This window comes from Camelina sativa, unplaced genomic scaffold (assembly GCF_000633955.1).
Source record: "Camelina sativa cultivar DH55 unplaced genomic scaffold, Cs unpScaffold00456, whole genome shotgun sequence".
NCBI classification, from domain to species: domain Eukaryota; kingdom Viridiplantae; phylum Streptophyta; class Magnoliopsida; order Brassicales; family Brassicaceae; genus Camelina; species Camelina sativa.
In genome coordinates, this window is record NW_010921702.1 from 95,651 (window position 1) to 114,400 (window position 18,750).

The 18,750-nt window shown below is 37.1% G+C and overlaps 1 protein-coding gene across 1 annotated transcript; it reads right to left on the reverse strand.

Annotated features, from left to right (window-relative positions):
* Nucleotides 1-465: 465 nt before the first annotated feature.
* LOC104773122 lies at nucleotides 466-1,437 on the reverse strand. Its single transcript, XM_010497671.1, has one exon. It carries the CDS (start codon nucleotides 1,435-1,437, stop codon nucleotides 466-468), a length of 972 nt encoding a protein of 323 aa, XP_010495973.1.
* Between the last annotated feature and the right edge of the window lie 17,313 nt (nucleotides 1,438-18,750).

The window sequence follows — 18,750 nt, forward strand, 5'->3', positions numbered from 1 at the left end:
AAACCAACATGTCTTCCTACCAGCTGGCAATTGAAATGCATTTGTATCGTCCATACAAATTGGGCAAGCTAATCTTCCGTGTGTTGTCCATCCTGACAACATGCCATATGCTGGGAAATCGCTGATAGTCCACAAAAGGACAGCTTTAAGGTTGAAATTTTGATCTAAGGACACATCATATGCCTCCACTCCATTATAACATAACTCTGTTAACTCATCAACCAATGGTTGGAGAAAAACGTCAAGACTAGCTTGTGGATGGTTCGGTCCTGAATTCAAAATCGTCAGAAACAAATACTTTGTGTTCATGCACATCCCAGGAGGCAAGTTGTATGGAGTCAATATCACTGGCCATAACGAATGGTGTTTCGACATCCCAAAAGGATTGAAACCATCTGTACATAATCCAAGATAAACATTGCACGGTTCTGCTGCAAATGAGGGATGCAATTGCTGAAAATTCTTCTACTCAGCCGCATCTGAAGGATGACACATAAATCCCTCCTCAGAGCTGTGCTCAGCGTGCCATCTCATAAAAGCTGCAGTCTTCTCAGATTGGTACTTTCTCTTCAGCCTTTCCGCAATCAGTAAATACCACATCTTACTGAACGGTATTCTTGTTCTTCCTTCACTAGTCTTATACCTTGGTTTGCCGTAGAACTTGCAATGCTCCAACTTCTCATCATCTTTCCAAAAGAGCATACAGTTATCTATACATACATCATATGTATGACATGGTAATCCTAGCTTTTGCATCAAAGTCTCCGTCTCATAGTATGAACCGGTTGCCTGATTACCCTCTAGTAAATACTCCGTAAACAGTCCTATCCATGAATCCATACAATTTTCAGACAAATTGTAGTCGACCTTATTGTTCATGAACCGAGCTGCCAACAATAACTGAGATTGCCCTTCCCGACATCCATCATACAGTGGCGTGTTTGCAGCAGCTAGCATATCATAAAACCGTTTTGCTTCTTGGGTGGGTTGTTCATGAACATGATCATTTCCACTTTCATGTTCATGATACTCGTTATATGGTACAGAACCATGAAATGCATCATTCACCATCCCAGCATATATATTCTCCCCATCAAATCCTATTGGTTCACTAGCACTAGCATAATCTGTATTATTAGCATAATGACTACTAGTTCCCTCCCCAACAACATCATAATCTTCACCATGTTCATACCATACATAATAGTTAGGCATAAACCCCCTACTTAGCAAATGATTCGAAACAGAGGCAGCTTTCAAAGACTTCGAATTGTGACATACTACACAAGGGCAGTAAAACCTACCTCTGCTATTTTGTGCATGGCTACAGGCAAAATCGATGAACTCTTCCACACCCGCCGAATAATCCGATGAGATATGATTAGTGAACGGATCGATCCGATTGTACATCCATGCTCTTGAAGGATTGTTCCACATTATTATTTTTTATTTTTTTCTCTTTTTTTTTTTTCTTCCTCTCGATTTTTTTTTTCTTTCTCACAAATTTTTTTTTTTCTTTCTCCCGTTTTTTTCTCTTTAGAGTTGATGTAAATGAAAGAAGAAGTGGTGGCATATATATAAGAGAAATTTTGCCACTGTTTTGCGACTATTATAGAAAGAGTCACAAAATTTCAGTTCACCTAACACACTTTAAGCACGTTTTTTGCCGACATGGTACGACTCTTTTGCGACCGTTTTCAATGTAGTTGCAAAAGTTGAGTACAATATCTTCCACATTCTCAACATTTTTTGCCGACATACAGCGACGACTTTGCTACTAAATGATACTCGAAAAAGTCATTGCAAATAAGTCTCTATTTTGCGACTTATTTGCGACGACTCTCACGTACCAAAATTGCAGTTGCAAAGTAGTCACAAAATGCATCTTGTTTTGCGACGAAATAATATCAGTTACAAAAGAGTATGTATTCGGTCGCAAAGGTGAGACGTTTTTGTGACTGTGTCGTTTCGTCGTAAATTTGCGATGGTTTTATTTCCGTATTTTGTATGGTCGTTAATAGGTATTAAAATAGTCGCAAAACCGTCGCAAATGTTTGCGACTAAAAAATCAGTCACAAAAGGTAGTCGCAAATGGCCTGTTTTCTTGTAGTGGAGAGGCTGCCCGTGTAGCTGCACAAAGAGAAGCTGTGCACCGCAAAGCTGCCCGTTTAGCTGCTTTTAATCAAAGACCGGCAAATGTTCGACAGACTTTGAGGGAACATGATGCTCCCAACGCTGAGATGTACCGCAGAGGTGTCCAACATCCTCCAATCGCTAGAAATGATTTTGAGATCAAACCGGCATTGTTGGGTCTAGTGAAGCAAAATCAGTTTCATGGTCTACCGTCATAGAACCCAGTTTATCATTTGGAGTACTTTGAGAATATATGTGGCACAACGCGAATGAATAGGGTACCTGATGATGCTGTCAAATGCAGGTTATTCTCATTTTCTCTGAGTGATAAAGCTCATCGCTGGTTTAAGTCATTGAAGGGAGATACCATTCGAACATGGGATGAGTATAAAGCTGCGTTCTTGGGACAGTATTTTACTCAAGCAAGGACTACTCTTCTTAGGAATAAGATTTCAGGCTTCCAGGAGCATGCTATTGAGTCATTCCATGAGGCTTGGGAAAGGTTTAAATACTATAAGAGAGAATGTCCTCACCATGGATTCACACCAGAATCACTCATCAACACGTTCTACAGAGGAGTTGATGAGAGGTATAAGATGGCCTTGGATACAGCTAGTAATGGGGACTTCATGACCAAAACAGAAGGAGAAGCTGAGATTTTGATTGAGAACCTAGCTGCTAGCAACAGTAACCATTGTGTTGACTATGATAGGACAGTGAGAAGTAGTGGAGGAGGAGAATCAAAACAGATTGTTGAGTTGAATGCAAAAGTGGAGCAGCTTTTGAGAAGAGATCAGAGGAATTTGAATTTCTGTGATGATTCTGGTGATGGTAAGGTTTATCAGGAAGGTGCTAGGGATGGTTCTGAGGAACTACAAGCTGAGATGAATTACGTGAACCAAGGATATCAGAACAATGGTTTCAACCAAGGCTACAGGAATCACCCCAACCTCTCTTACCGGAGCACTAATGTTGAGAACCCACAGGATCAGGTACATCCACCACAACAGTTTCAACAAAAGCAGTTTATACCAGGGCAAGGAAACTACAATAAGCCATTGTGCCTCAGGGACAAGGACAGGGAAATGGATATGGTCAAGAAGGTTTTCAGCAAAAACCTCAGTTTAACAACTTCTAGGGAAGTTACCAAGCACCAGTTCAAGCCCTTATGAGCAACACTTCTACGTCTTCTTCAGGGGATAATGAAATGAAGTTGATGATACAGCAGATTCTTGAAGGTCAAGTGAAGAATGCTGCTGAAATCAATGTTAAGGTGGACAGCATGTATCGTGATCTTAATGGGAAGTTCACAATACTATCTTTACATGTTAAAATTCTTGAGAACCAAGTAGCTCAGATTTCTTCCACCTCTACACAACCATCAGGTGTTTTACCAGGGAAAAGTGAACCCAAAAATAAAGAGCATTGTTATGCTGTTATGATTCAAGAAGAACCTGGAGAAGTTGCTGAGAGAAGTCTTCAAGAAGCTGTAAATGAGAGTATTATTTCTGAGATGGAAGTTCTTGTTGTTGATGTTGCTGTAGATAATGAGATTGAAGGAGATGATGAGCCACCATACGTTGCACCACCACCATATGTTCCTAAGCTCCCATTTCCAGGTCATCTAGTGGAAGCTAAAATCAGGTTGAAAAGGCGAAAGCTCGCTTTGATGAAGTTATGAAAGAGTTTCACATCAAGCTCCCATTCCTAGAGTCAATAAAGAATAAAAAAACATACAAGAAATGTTTGAAGGATGTCTTGTCTTACAAGAAGAACATTGAAGAAAGGGTCATGATGATTTCAACTGGGAAGGCATATGTGCATTTTGAGAAGCAGGAAAAACATCAAAGGAACAAGGATAAAATGCTTGCAATGGCACACTTGAAAGAAGAGGTAGAGATGGTTAGTTCTGAGTGCAATGCCATCATCCCGATTGAGATTCCTGAGAAGCTTGGAGATCCAGGGAGTTTTGTACTACCTTGCCAAATTGGGAGATTCATGTTTGAGAGATGTTTATGTGACTTGGGAGCTAGTGTTAATTTGATGCCGCTTTCTGTGTCAGAGCGTTTGGGAATCACAAATTTCAAACCGTCAAGGATCTCCTTAGTGCTTGCTGATCGTTCTGTGCGATCTCCAGTTGGGTTGGTGGAGGATGTGCATGTTAGAGTTGGGAACTTCTACATCCCAACTGACTTCACAGTTTTGGAGCTTGATAAAGAACCACATGATCCTCTCATTCTTGGTCGCCCATTCTTACATACCGTTGGGGCTATGATTGATGTAAAAAAACAGCAAATTCACTTGCAGATTGGTGACCATACTCAGGAGTTTGACATGAAAAGGTTGCTGAAAAAAACCTACTATTGGAGGATAAGCTTTTTCAATTGAAACCATTGATGATCCTAGGGATAAGTATGTGAAGACATGCATAGGTTGGAGTGAGGTCAAGGAATTCCTGGATGAGACCTTCAAATTCCAATAAAAAATGTTAGTGCTACATGCAAGGTTAAGCCCAAATGGATAAAGGAAAATCCTCATGTAACCTTGACACCTATGAAGTGTGTTGGAGATACCATAGAGTATAAGGTGCAGTGTAAGGGAACCTCAAGACCCTTTTCAAAAGCTAGGAGTATTCTAACTTCAGAATTGAAAGAAAAAGGTCGAAAAGCTGTGAAAGGGGTTATGAGTAGAGTTCTGAAGCTAAAGATGAATGATTGGGGACCTTTTTTTGGAGCAAGTCCTTGTGCTCATACTCATTAGTTCACAAGAATCTGGTCAAGCTAGTGACATGAAACAAGCGCTTTGTGGAAGGCAAACCATCAGGTATTTCTCTCTTTTACTATTTATTTTTCTTTTAAATTTCTTTTGAGTCTGTTTGACCTCTTTTCTTGGATTTGTTTTCACACCGAGACGGTGTGAAGCGAGTCTGGAGGAGGGTGTCATATGTCTACTGATCTTGTTTGCTTTGGTTGTTTTCTTTTGTTGCTTTCTTTTGAGTCAGTTAGTTTGTTTCTTAGGGAATTTCACCATGCTTGATTCATTGCCTTGGGACCATTTAGCATTGTTTAAGGATGACTTGGAAGTTTAGAAAAAAAAAAACATGACTTGATCACTTCAATAATTCCTGTCGCTTTAAAATTTGGATGATTTGAGCTTGGCCTTGCTTATTTGGACTTAATATGGACTTATTATATCTCACCTAGGGGGTTGAGAATCGTGTAATGGATCATACATTCAGAGTTTAGTTTACACCATTTTTACCACTCTTTGTAAACTCTGAATGGTTAGACTCATTTTTAGTCTAGTACCACACCTTTACCCCTATCCTTGCCTCAGACCACTCGCATTCTTTGGTCATCATCATCATGTGCATTCATGTGCAAAAACTACGGAGTATACAGACCGACATAGCTTTCCTCTAGTTAGGATTGTCATTGTAGTTTGTTTGGGTGATTGATATTGATTTTTTTTTTGTGGTTGTGTGGTTATGTTCATAAGCATGTGTTGAGTTTCCATGATTTAGTGCTTTTGATGTAATTTTGTGAGACGAGAACCGGTTCCACTCCCCCATATAAAAAAAGAAAAACAAAAACAAAAAGAAAAAAAGAACTGAGAAAAAAAAAATGAATAAAATGGGAAAAGAGTAAAAAATGGAACCGGAAAAGTCAGAGTACTCTTATTTATTTATCAAAAGCATCTAGAACAATGATGATTTGTTTGGGGTTTTACGTTGGTTGGTTTGATCCGAGTAGAGGGAAGCTGTGTACCTCCCAATTGGTCTGTGTCTCACTGTGATTTTGCATAATGATTTGCATCCGTTCTCGTTGTTGGATACCTTTAAACACTTGAGCCACCCATAAATTGCCTCATAACCTAGACCAGAGCGTGTTCGATATCCCCTTTGTGAGAGTGCACGCATTTACTAATGAATGTTAAAAGGTCAAGTTATCTGACTCTAAACTCTTTGTGTACTTGGGATTTAATGAAGTTGCTATGGTCATGGCGATGTAGGCAATTGTTTGAGAGCATGATCCCAGAAGTGGTTTGCAGGCAATTGTTTGAGAGCATGATCCCAGAAGAATATGTGAGTTCTCGCGTTTTTAAACCTCTTTCCTTGACAAAGGTATTTGCTTTGCTTGAGGACAAGCAAAGATCTAAGCCGGGGGGAGTTGATGTATTTTGTTTTTGATGTCTTTTGTCCTTCATTTAATATTCGTTTTGAGTCATTTGTCGCATCTTTATCCGTCTTTTGTGTCTTTTTGGTCTTTTCTTGAGTTGTGATTAGGTGTGAAGACAATGTGCTAGATTTGGAGTCTTCTGGTTGGATTCGAGTTTAACTTGAATAAAGAAGCAGGAAGTGACTTTTTGTACATCTCCAAGTTGAATTGAATCATGAAGTCTGGACAAGTCTGAAGAAGTCTAGTGAAGTCTGTAGACAAGTCTGGATAAGTCTGTAGAGGTCTGGTGAAGTCTGTAGACAAATCTTGAGAAGTCTGGTGAAGTCTGTAGACAAGCCTGGTGAAGTCTGTAGACAAGTCTGGTGAAGTCTGTAGACAAATCTGGTGAAGTCTGGTGAAATTTATGCACAAGTCTACTGAAGTCTGGACAAGTGTGGTGAAGTCTATTTTGACTACAACCAGACACTTATTTCCTTTTTCTATTCTCATTTTTTATTTTATATATTTTATTTTAATAAGGGTATAAATATCCCCAAAACCTAATGAGCAACACATGCTATGATATATGCTATTTTCTAAGTTTTTCTGCACCTGGAGACTTTTGTAAGCTATTTCTGGAGATTAGAGATTCATCCTCTTTGACAATTTGGAGAAGATTTCTAAACTCTTTACTCATTTTATTTAATCATTTTAATTATGTCTTCTTCCTCTCTTTGTGTTGTTGCTTTCAATATGTGTGAGTACTCACCTAATATGGTTTTAGGGTTCTAAGTAGGGGATCAAATGATTTAATGGTTTAATTGTTGCTTGGGATCTTTATTTTATTTGTGGTTCTTTGATTCATATGCTCTTAATGCTAGAATAGGACTGATCACCTTGTTCTAGATTCTAGGTCTTTCCATGCATCACAAGTGTACGATAGAATGCCTGAACCAATATGAATTGAGCAATATTTCTCTAACCTGTGAAAGTTGATGTTAGGGGATATTGTGAACTTAGTGAACTTGTTTGATAATGCAAATTTGATTAGGAGATTACAAATGAAAGTTTAGTAATTGAGTAGTCAACTTTAGTGATTAATACCTTGAAAGAGGGTTAGTCAAATCTTGTGTTCATGTTCTAGAACGATTCTTAACTATTGAATTCCTTGTTTCTTTTCCCCATTGGTCATTGATCTCTGAAATGCCTTATAGCCCAATGTTTTAATCCCATAAGTTAAATCGTTTTATTTATTGCATTTTTATTAACAATTTCTGAAACCAAACAAACAAACTTTCGTTCGCTTTAGCTATTTACAAGTCTCACAAATCTTTAGTGTACCATTGGTCCTTGTGGATTCGACCCCGCATATACTGCCTTGCGGTTAAGTGTATCGGGTAAATACTCGAGCAATCAATCTTAAACCAATAATTCTGAAACAAACAGCATGAATCAAATAACCAACAACCTAGGCAACATTCTAATGACTCATCTCTAGCAACCTAACAGAAGCAAACAACAACCAAACGGGCCACTAGAACATCCTCCTCTTCATTGCGTTGATTCCACGATCACATCTTGCCTTTACCTGCATCACAAACAACAACTGAAACGCATATTATCACAAATACTCAATGAGGCAATCCTCCCATCTATTGGGGTATACACACAAGCAATTGAGATCTCCAATCAAACACATAGCAAATAATACAATCAAACCAGGAAAAACAAGTATCAGTCACTGCTGAAGGTTGGTGTCGATCGTCACTGACACTTGGCGAAGGTTAGAGTCAACCAACACACTCGCTATGTCGATCGACGCAACCACCTGGTGTCACCCGATGCCTACTCGACATTTCCCAAAAAACCCTAGTTTGTGTCGACCGACACCTCCACATGGTGTTGATTGACGCTCATTAGGTTTCTTGCGCCATCCTCGCATTAGTTTCGATCAACACACTCCTTCTTTCCCAAATGCACCAAGCACAATCCAGGATCCCATAGGAGTCTCACAAAGTCTCAGGAACCACGAAAACACCCAAACAAACAAAGGAATCAACAACATAACATATAAACACAAAAATCAGAAAATCTCAAGCTTAGATAAGCCATGGTCATGCACTCACCTTTCCAACAAAATATTCTGACCAAACAATGATGAAAATCACACCACAACATGCAAGGAGTGCATCAGTCGATGCAAAAAGTGCATCGGTCGATGCAAAGAGTGAATCCGTCTACGCAAGGGCATTGACGACGCATGTGTTCAGAGTTGCCTGGTTTGCTTGTTTTTGTGTATTGCTTGTGTTTGTTTTTTTGTTTCTGTGTATAGTCTAGTAGATGGAAGGATCGTCTCATTGAGTGTTTATGATAATATTCACTTATCTCAATTGTTGTTTGTGGTACAGGTACAAAGTGTGATCGTGGAATCAAGGCAATGAAAAGGAGGATGTTCTAGAGGCTCGGTTGTTTGTTCTATGCTGTTGTTAAGTTGCTAAAATGGAACAATATGGTCTACAATGGTTATTTAGGTTGTTGGTTCATTGTTCTATGACTTTGTTTATGTTATTGGTATTATTGTATAGATGTTATCGTGTTATTTATTTATTCGTTATTGGATTAATGGTGTAGATTTTTGTTATCCGTTGTTGTTTAATTAGTGTTGGGTTGTTAATGAGTATAAGATCACTAGTTAACTATTATAATTAAAATAAAATAAAAAGGTTTGGGTTGTTTCATTACTACAAACCCCTGTTTTAGAAATCGCTAGGCGCTAGTCGGGCGGACGGGGTGGGCCTAGCACCTAGCAAGAAAATCGGAGATTAAACGGGGATTAATCGGGGACTAGGTTTTAGGGTTATTCTATTAAATTAATAATAAAATAAGATATATAGTATTAAATATATGTATAATTTTGTTTATGTGAAAAGGAAAATATCAAATAAAATATAAAACTATATTATTGTCTTTAAAATGATGGTAAACACATAAAAACGTAATTTAAAAAAAAATATATATGATTTTAGTTAATAGTTTGTACATTAGTTATTGTAAAACATCATAAATTCGTAATTTCAATGTCTAAATAACAAAAAAAATATATATTTGATTTATATATGGCTACAAAAATAATTGGTATATACAAAATTAAGCGGGAAGTAATCGGATTGGATGGTATAATCGAATAATCGATGCTAAGCGGGGATTAGTTATTAATCGAGGCGGAGAGGGTGGACCTAGCGATTTTGCGGAGCGTAATTGGTACTAGGCGAGGATTTTTAAAACAGGGCTACAAACCAATATTATTAACACCCAAGATATTTTAGTGCACACAAACGAAGTGTGTCAGCATCACACACACGTATACGCAGATAATAAGGTCGAAGAAAATAAGTAAAACATAAATTCAAAGTTTTGTTGAATATATATACGGGAAAATGTGACAAAAATCATGAACTTACCAAAAATATTGAAAGAAAAACATAAGTTTTGCTCGTAATAGATTAAATACTTAAGTTTAGTTGACTTTCCAATTAAATAGTTAATTTTCATTGACATTACCCAAAAAAAACACCACATCTTTAATTCAACTGACAGGTATGAGAGAAAACAACAAGTTACTTAACCACTGGACTAGATTACTTAATTGATGTTGTCACACAAACAAATATACTTGTTACAAAGCAAACAACGAATTACCAAAACGTCATTTCTCCAAACGCATCAGATCCATCTGCGGCAACTTATCTAAGAACTTCTCCATGTTTTATTTTTTTAATAACATATACCATTTTCTATAAAGCCAGATGAAATACACAGTGCCTTCTGAAAAGAGTAACAACTGCAGGAACTGTAAAATAATAGAGCACATGATAAGCACATAACAGGCACGTGTGAGGAGCTAAAGAAATAGATAGTAGTATAAATAGCGAGTAGAGTCTATTGTAAAGACTCATCCTGCGTGATCACTGAAGTGAGAGTTTGTTAGAGAGCCTGCATGCTCTGTTCATGGTGATAGGAGAGGAGCATTGTAACTCCTATCTTGTCAGTTAGAGTTCATCGTTTGTACTTGGGATTGAGAAGAGATAAGAGAGAAGAGATCATCACCTTCATTCTTATCAAATGGTGCGGTGAAACTGTGATCGAAGGGTCAACGCGAGAGAAGGATTAGGGTTCGACGAATTGGGGATTATACAATTTGGGGATTTTGATCGCAATGTGTCTTGAGGGATTTCCCATCTTCGATGGTGTGGCTGGTGAATTGCGACCATGGCTTTCATGGTTAGAGGAGTTCTTTATCCAAGAGGATTTCACGGCAGATGAGAAGCTGAATCTTGCGCAAAGTCTTCTCGAAGGTGAAGCTCTCTTGTGGTTTCAATGGCGAACAAGAGGATGTGGATATTTTGACAGTTGGGGAATGATGGAGTTAGCTTTGTTGTTGCGATTTGGTGACACCGCTGAAAGAATCAGACTCATTCAGGAGCATAGAGAAGAAAAATCGATTGAAGTCTCGGAGAAGAAGAAAGAAAAGCATCGCGACGGGGATTTGTTTTTTGAAAGGCAATCGTTGGACGTGGAACACATTGCAACTGCAAACAAGATTCTTTCATCAACGTAGGTAAATATTTATGGTTCAGGGCTCAACATATCAATGGAACATCAGAAAGATAATTCACTTTTGAGCAAGAACGAATCAACGTTAATGATGGGATATGGAGATGGTTTGGTCAAGCCAGTCGAAATACCTATTTTCAATGGAGTTTATCCGTGTATTTGGATTTCGAAAGTTGAAAGATTCTTTCGTTTTTCTCAAAATAATGATGTGGAGAAGCTAAGTTTGGTGTTGTCGCACTTGGAAAGAGATGCTTTGAGTTGGTTCAGGCATATGTATCCTTCACAAATTGGAAGGATTTCAAGTCACGATTGTATGTTTGGTTTGGAAACGTCAAGCCGTCAAGCCCATCAATACAAACTTCTGATAATGAAGTGATTTTAGTAAAAGATTCAATGCAAGAATCAAATTCAGCTGAGGAGGAGCATGAGTTGATTGAGAAAGATTTTGGTCAGCAAAAAAGCTTTGATTTTTAAAGATGAATCAAAGAACGTTCTTGAGGATTTAACATTGGAAGTTCTAGAGTACAATCGACTCTTGTCACCTACTGAGGCCAGTGTTGCTTGGATGGTTCAGAAAGAGGAACAGTTACATGGTGAAGAAATTGATGTGAGGCCATCCTTAATGGGATAACTTTCCCCATGTTCTAAGCCCAATAAATAATAAAAATAAGTAACAGTGGGCTTAGATCAATATTTTTGATCTTGGTTCAGAACTGATCCAAAGGGTGTTCTAATATTTTTCCTCTCCTCTGATTGGTCGAAAAAAGTAGCATTCACCTTCTTCTTCGATATCGCGACTTCGTTTCCTTCATCCTCGCCGTATTAACACAAAAATCTTCCGATTAAAACACCCAAATCGATTCCACGCGAAGCCACGGGTCGAGGAGTATCGGCTCGAGACCGGACGATTGGTCGGATTCCCGCCGTGGTTTTCCCGCAGTCGGATTCCCGCTTCAGATCCGAGCTGGTCAGGGCTCTTCGTCGCTTGTTGAATCGGGTCGAGTACTTCCCCTCAGGGTATTATTCTTAAGATTTCAGTTTCAATCGTTGGATTTAGTAAAATGCGGATATTGTGAATGAGTTTTGAGTTTAGTGATGGGTTTTGGTGTTTCTTGTTAGATTCATAGAGAGGAAGAAACTGGAAAGATACTTAATTTGGTATTCGTGTGGGCTGATGATGGGGAGAAGTTGAAGGTTGATGTTCTTTTTTCGAATGATGTAAAATTTTGCATTGTCTTTGTTTTTGCTTGCTAGTGTTCATGAGTAAGTTGGTGATTCGAAGAAGTTCAATATTGCTGTTTGAAACGGTGTCTGATTTTGTTTAGATTTCGTGAGTAAAGGAATTGACTTTTTGTGAATGGTTAGCTTAGTTCTTGTTCTATTTATTTCACAATGAAGGGTCCTTTTTCAAGTAACTTGTTCCACAGAAATGTGAGATCACTCGCAGCAGACCTTTATCTTATGTTCCATTCGTATGTTTCTGAAACCATTGGACTATGTCTAAACGCAGGAATTTTAAAGAGCAAGTGTGCTTGTGATTCAAACCCCGTGTGCCATAGTGTAGAGAGCCCATCCCACTCATTTAGAAGCTACTCTGTTTCTAGCTCAGACAACGAAGGTAGATGCTCTGTGATTGTCAGCTGCCTCACAAGGAAGGTAACCCTCAAAGGTAAACACTCTCCCTGCATCATCCTCAAAGGTAAACACTTTCCCTGCATCATCCTCAAAGGTAACCCCACAACCCAATTTCCAAGCAGGTGAAGGAGCCTCACCACGCTTAGTACGAAGCCGTGCTGTGAGAAGAGACCTTGTCAGAGACTGGAACTTCAACGAAAACGAGACAGAGCTTTAAATTCAGACCTGACTCTTCTTTTATTAGGATTAGTTGTATTAGTTTGTTCATCAACTAAGCTTTTTTGTTTTTTTATTAAATCTTAAACATGTTCTTAAACAGTATATTTTTATTCTAAGAACACCAAAATTAGTTCCCCCATTTTTTTTACCTATGATCTTAACAACTGATTTTACATTATTTTCACTATATATTTAATCTAAGAACACAAAAAAATGTTCTCCCATTAAGGATGCCCTGAGGCAATTGATGCAGAAAGAAGAATCTGTTTGTGTGAAGAAATTGTGTCATCAACAAGCTTCAGACTTGGTAATAGCTACCAACGGATTTCAGGATAACATCAAGATGGTTTCGATAAAAGGTGATGGTGAGATGTTTCAGAATTTGAGTAGTACCACAACATTTGTTCTCTATACCAAATGTCCAGGCCATTGTCTCCACAGAAAGAAAGTTTGAAAACAAAGAAGAGAAGGAGACATTTGAAATAATGGATGTTCAAATACAAGCCAAAGAAGGTACGACTTAAGAGACGACACAAACATGATTACTCACACACTTGGAGCAGAACAGTGAGTTGGAAGAGATACAATAATCTGCAACAATTGCATCCTATGAGATTACTTTATTTGCGATTTCAAGACAGTTTGGTGGACTCTCATCAAACGATGAATGAACATGACAAAGGGAATTGGCCTGTATGTGTTAACAAGAGTGGCATCGAGTATATGATTGTTGGGTTTCTGGTTGAGTTTCATTGTAGTGATGTTACACATGGCTCCTGGTCTACTGCAACTGTAGACAAGATCGGCTACTTTTCAGTATGGCATTGCTGGAGAAAGAAGAAACTGCAGAAGACATTCTCAGAACCTGCAACTACACTATGGTGTGGAGAATTAATGTGTGTGCAGCAGCTCTACCATGAAAACATCGATTGTCTTTTTTGGTTTCCATCTTCACTACTTTGGCTACATCACAGCTTGAGGACAAGCTGTTTTGAAAGGGGGGAGTATTGATAAGCACATAAGAGGCACGTGTGAGGAGCTAAAGAAATAGATAGTAGTATAAATAGCGAGTAGAGTCTATTGTAAAGACTCATCCTTCGTGATCACTTAAGTGAGAGTTTGTTAGAGAGCCTGCGTGCTCTGTTCATGGTGATAGGAGAGGAGCATTGTAACTCCTATCTTGTCAGTTAGAGTTCATCGTTTGTACTTGGGATTGAGAAGAGATAAGAGAGAAGAGATCACACCTTCAAACTTATCAGCACATTACAAGGCAAGGAAGAAATGAGGAAATGAATAAACTATGGATGGAAGACCTCAAACCACAACGCAAGGACATTAGTATTCAAATTCTGAGAAGAAATCCTTTGTTCCCGAGCTATAGGATCCAAGCAATGCTCTTCCAAGTCCAGCTACCATAGTTAACATCAGTAGCTGGATGTTAACTCTTACATGTTTCCTTCTTCTTCTTCCTTGTTGTGCTCTCTCGCTTCACTTTCAATTTCTTTTTCTTCTTCATCTTTTTCTTTCTTTCGTCTTTAGATCCCGGTGAAGTGGGAACAGAGACCATCACGATTCTTTCTTCAAGATTCACTGGAAGAGCTGAATCCCAATCTCCCAGAATCTTTGAACTCTCTGTAATTTAATACAAACAAATCAGAAATCAATTTAACCTTCTTCACTCGCCTTAGCATCCCCTTTGGAACTGGGAGACTGGATTCTCCGATTGGAGAAAGTTTTTTTGTCGCTGATCATATTATCAAGTAATCGTTATCTCAAAATTTTGTGCAATATCATTTAATTAAGGGACAATTTGAAAACTATACTATATTTGAAAAGAAATTTGAAAATTACACATTTTGGAATGAAAATGGATAAAAATAACCTTATTATTAAATAATTTTAACAATTAAATAAAAACAATAAAAACTTAACTTATATTTAAAAATAAATTAACTTTAAAAATAAATTACTTTTTAAAATTCTTAAATTCAGAATTAATTATTTAATAATTTAAAATTATAAGGAAAATTATTTATTGTATTTTAAATAATGATTACATGAATAAATTTTTGATCTTAAAATTTTGGTTAAAGAAAAGGAATTTAAATATTTTTGTTGATATTATTTAGATTTAATTTTCTTTAAAAATAAATAATTCAAGATTATACAATTTATAATATATATATATATATATATATANGCGTGCTCTGTTCATGGTGATAGGAGAGGAGCATTGTAACTCCTATCTTGTCAGTTAGAGTTCATCGTTTGTACTTGGGATTGAGAAGAGATAAGAGAGAAGAGATCACACCTTCAAACTTATCAGCACATTACAAGGCAAGGAAGAAATGAGGAAATGAATAAACTATGGATGGAAGACCTCAAACCACAACGCAAGGACATTAGTATTCAAATTCTGAGAAGAAATCCTTTGTTCCCGAGCTATAGGATCCAAGCAATGCTCTTCCAAGTCCAGCTACCATAGTTAACATCAGTAGCTGGATGTTAACTCTTACATGTTTCCTTCTTCTTCTTCCTTGTTGTGCTCTCTCGCTTCACTTTCAATTTCTTTTTCTTCTTCATCTTTTTCTTTCTTTCGTCTTTAGATCCCGGTGAAGTGGGAACAGAGACCATCACGATTCTTTCTTCAAGATTCACTGGAAGAGCTGAATCCCAATCTCCCAGAATCTTTGAACTCTCTGTAATTTAATACAAACAAATCAGAAATCAATTTAACCTTCTTCACTCGCCTTAGCATCCCCTTTGGAACTGGGAGACTGGATTCTCCGATTGGAGAAAGTTTTTTTGTCGCTGATCATATTATCAAGTAATCGTTATCTCAAAATTTTGTGCAATATCATTTAATTAAGGGACAATTTGAAAACTATACTATATTTGAAAAGAAATTTGAAAATTACACATTTTGGAATGAAAATGGATAAAAATAACCTTATTATTAAATAATTTTAACAATTAAATAAAAACAATAAAAACTTAACTTATATTTAAAAATAAATTAACTTTAAAAATAAATTACTTTTTAAAATTCTTAAATTCAGAATTAATTATTTAATAATTTAAAATTATAAGGAAAATTATTTATTGTATTTTAAATAATGATTACATGAATAAATTTTTGATCTTAAAATTTTGGTTAAAGAAAAGGAATTTAAATATTTTTGTTGATATTATTTAGATTTAATTTTCTTTAAAAATAAATAATTCAAGATTATACAATTTATAATATATATATATATATATATATATCAATGTTTTAGACTTATTTTAATTAAGGTTGATTTATTTATAATGTCGATTTTTTGAATAATCGTTTTGTTTTTTTACTTCTGTTGACTTAATTATCTGTGTCATTGACTTATATTAGAACAGTTGACTTATGTTATGGCTAGTGGATTTATAACATAATCGATTTTTTTAACTGTTGACTTATTTTTTTTGTTCATCGATTTATATTTGTTTCTCTTGATTTGTTTATCTATTGTTGACTTATTATATTCTACATTGATTTATTAATAAGGGCGATATTTTGAATGGTTGACTTAAGTTTAATTTTTGTCGACTTATTTATTTTTCCATCGATTTATTATAAAATTGTCGATTTTTTTTGTTTGATTGTTTTTTTACAAAGTCGACTTTTGATGATGTTGAATTATTTGTTTTGTTTGTTGATTTATAATTTTTTCCCGTTGATTTGTTTGGTATTAGTAGGCTTATTTTATTTTAAGTTGACTTATTAATATGATTGACTTTTTTAACTGTCGACTTATATTTTATTCCTGCTGATTTATGTTTTTTTCTTTGTTGACTTATATTAAAAAGTCGATTTATTTTTTTATTAATTGATTTGTTACATAGTCGATTTTTTTGAACTGTTGATTTATTTTCTAAAATATCACAATTTATTATTATTTTATTAAAGTTAACAATTTTCAAAATAAATTAAAATATATTATTATTTTTCAAAACTTTTTTATTAAATGAAAAATAATATTATCTATTGATTAATTTTCTTTAATTTTTTTTATTGATTAATTTTTTCCATAATAAACTACTTTTCTTATGAATATAGAGTTTAGGGATAAAGCTCTTGTGTATTCTTATTAATTNCAGTGTGGCTAGCCAAGAACATTAACGCTCCTATAGCAATGAGGTAAGGCATTTCTGGTCCGAGAACTTCTTCATCGGCCTTCTTAGGAGCAAATGGATCTTTATCTACATATGTACTTCTCACAACCATGGGGCTAGTCAATGGGTGAGCTTGCTCCATATTAAACCTCTTGAGTACCTTTTCTGTATATGCCCTTTGATGCACAAGGATACCATTGTTTCTGTACTCAAGCTGCAATTCCAAANGATCTATGCAATGTGCTTGGGGGTGCTGCCTCATTAAAACCTTACCAGGAAAACCCATTGGGCAAAACCTTGGTGAAGGAAAAAGAGTACAGCACACATTGCTCCCCCTGTTCCAAACATCACTCCAAGTCCTTAAGTCTCCGCATTCCAATCTGATGCGTGAGCTTCTTGAATGTTGTTGTCGGTAGCGATTTGGTGAAGAGATTGGCTGAGTTGTCGCATGACTGCACTTGCAACAGTTGAACTTCTCCGGCCTTTTGTAGTTCATGTGTGAAGAAGAATTTGGGCAGTATGTGCTTCGTCCGATCTCCCTTGATGTAACCTTCTTTGAGCTGTGCGATGCAGGCTGTATTGTCCTCATAAATTATGGTTGCTTCTTTGATGTCTTCCAATCCACTGTCTGTCCGAATATGCTGAATCACGGACCGCAACCAGACACACTCACGGCTGGCTTCATGTATTGCTAGTATCTCTGCGTGATTTGATGATGTGGCTACAAGGGTTTGTTTCATANCGAGTATGGCCGAGAGGCTGAGTCTCCATGGATAGTATATGGGCCGGTCTATTGAGTCCACTAAGTGTTTCACAACACTCCCCCTTGGACGAGATGACCGTGCCTATGCTGGAATGGGATCTATGCAATGTGCTTGGGGGTGCTGCCTCATTAAAACCTTACCAGGAAAACCCATTGGGCAAAACCTTGGTGAAGGAAAAAGAGTACAGCACACATTGCTCCCCCTGTTCCAAACATCACTCCAAGTCCTTAAGTCTCCGCATTCCAATCTGATGCGTGAGCTTCTTGAATGTTGTTGTCGGTAGCGATTTGGTGAAGAGATTGGCTGAGTTGTCGCATGACTGCACTTGCAACACTTGAACTTCTCTGGCCTTTTGTAGTTCATGTGTGAAGAAGAATTTGGGCAGTATGTGCTTCGTCCGATCTCCCTTGATGTAACCTTCTTTGAGCTGTGCGATGCAGGCTGTATTGTCCTCATAAATTATGGTTGCTTCTTTGATGTCTTCCAATCCACTGTCTGTCTGAATATGCTGAATCACGGACCGCAACCAGACACACTCACGGCTGGCTTCATGTATTGCTAGTATCTCTGCGTGATTTGATGATGTGGCTACAAGGGTTTGTTTCATAGAACGCCAAGAGATTGCTGTACCACCGTGTGTAAACACATAACCTGTTTGTGACTTGTCATTGTGTGGATCGGATAGATAACCTGCATCAGCAAAACCAACTAAACCATCTTTGTTATAGTTAGTGTAATGTAGACCAAAATCTGTCGTTCCCTGTAGGTAACGCAGAACATGTTTAATACCATTCCAGTGCCTTATGGTTGGACAAGAACTATATCTTGCTAGGAGGTTCACGGCAAAGCATATGTCTGGTCCAGTGTGGCTAGCCAAGAACATTAACGCTCCTATAGCACTGAGGTAAGGCATTTCTGGTCCGAGAACTTCTTCATCGGCCTTCTTAGGAGCAAATGGATCTTTATCTACATATGTACTTCTCACAACCATGGGGCTAGTCAATGGGTGAGCTTGCTCCATATTAAACCTCTTGAGTACCTTTTCTGTATATGCCCTTTGATGCACAAGGATACCATTGTTT

What these genes read in the sequence shown, in the direction of transcription:
- LOC104773122 (XM_010497671.1), bottom strand. Translation starts at nt 1,437, where the DNA reads ATGTGGAACAATCCTTCAAGAGCATGGATGTACAATCGGATCGATCCG.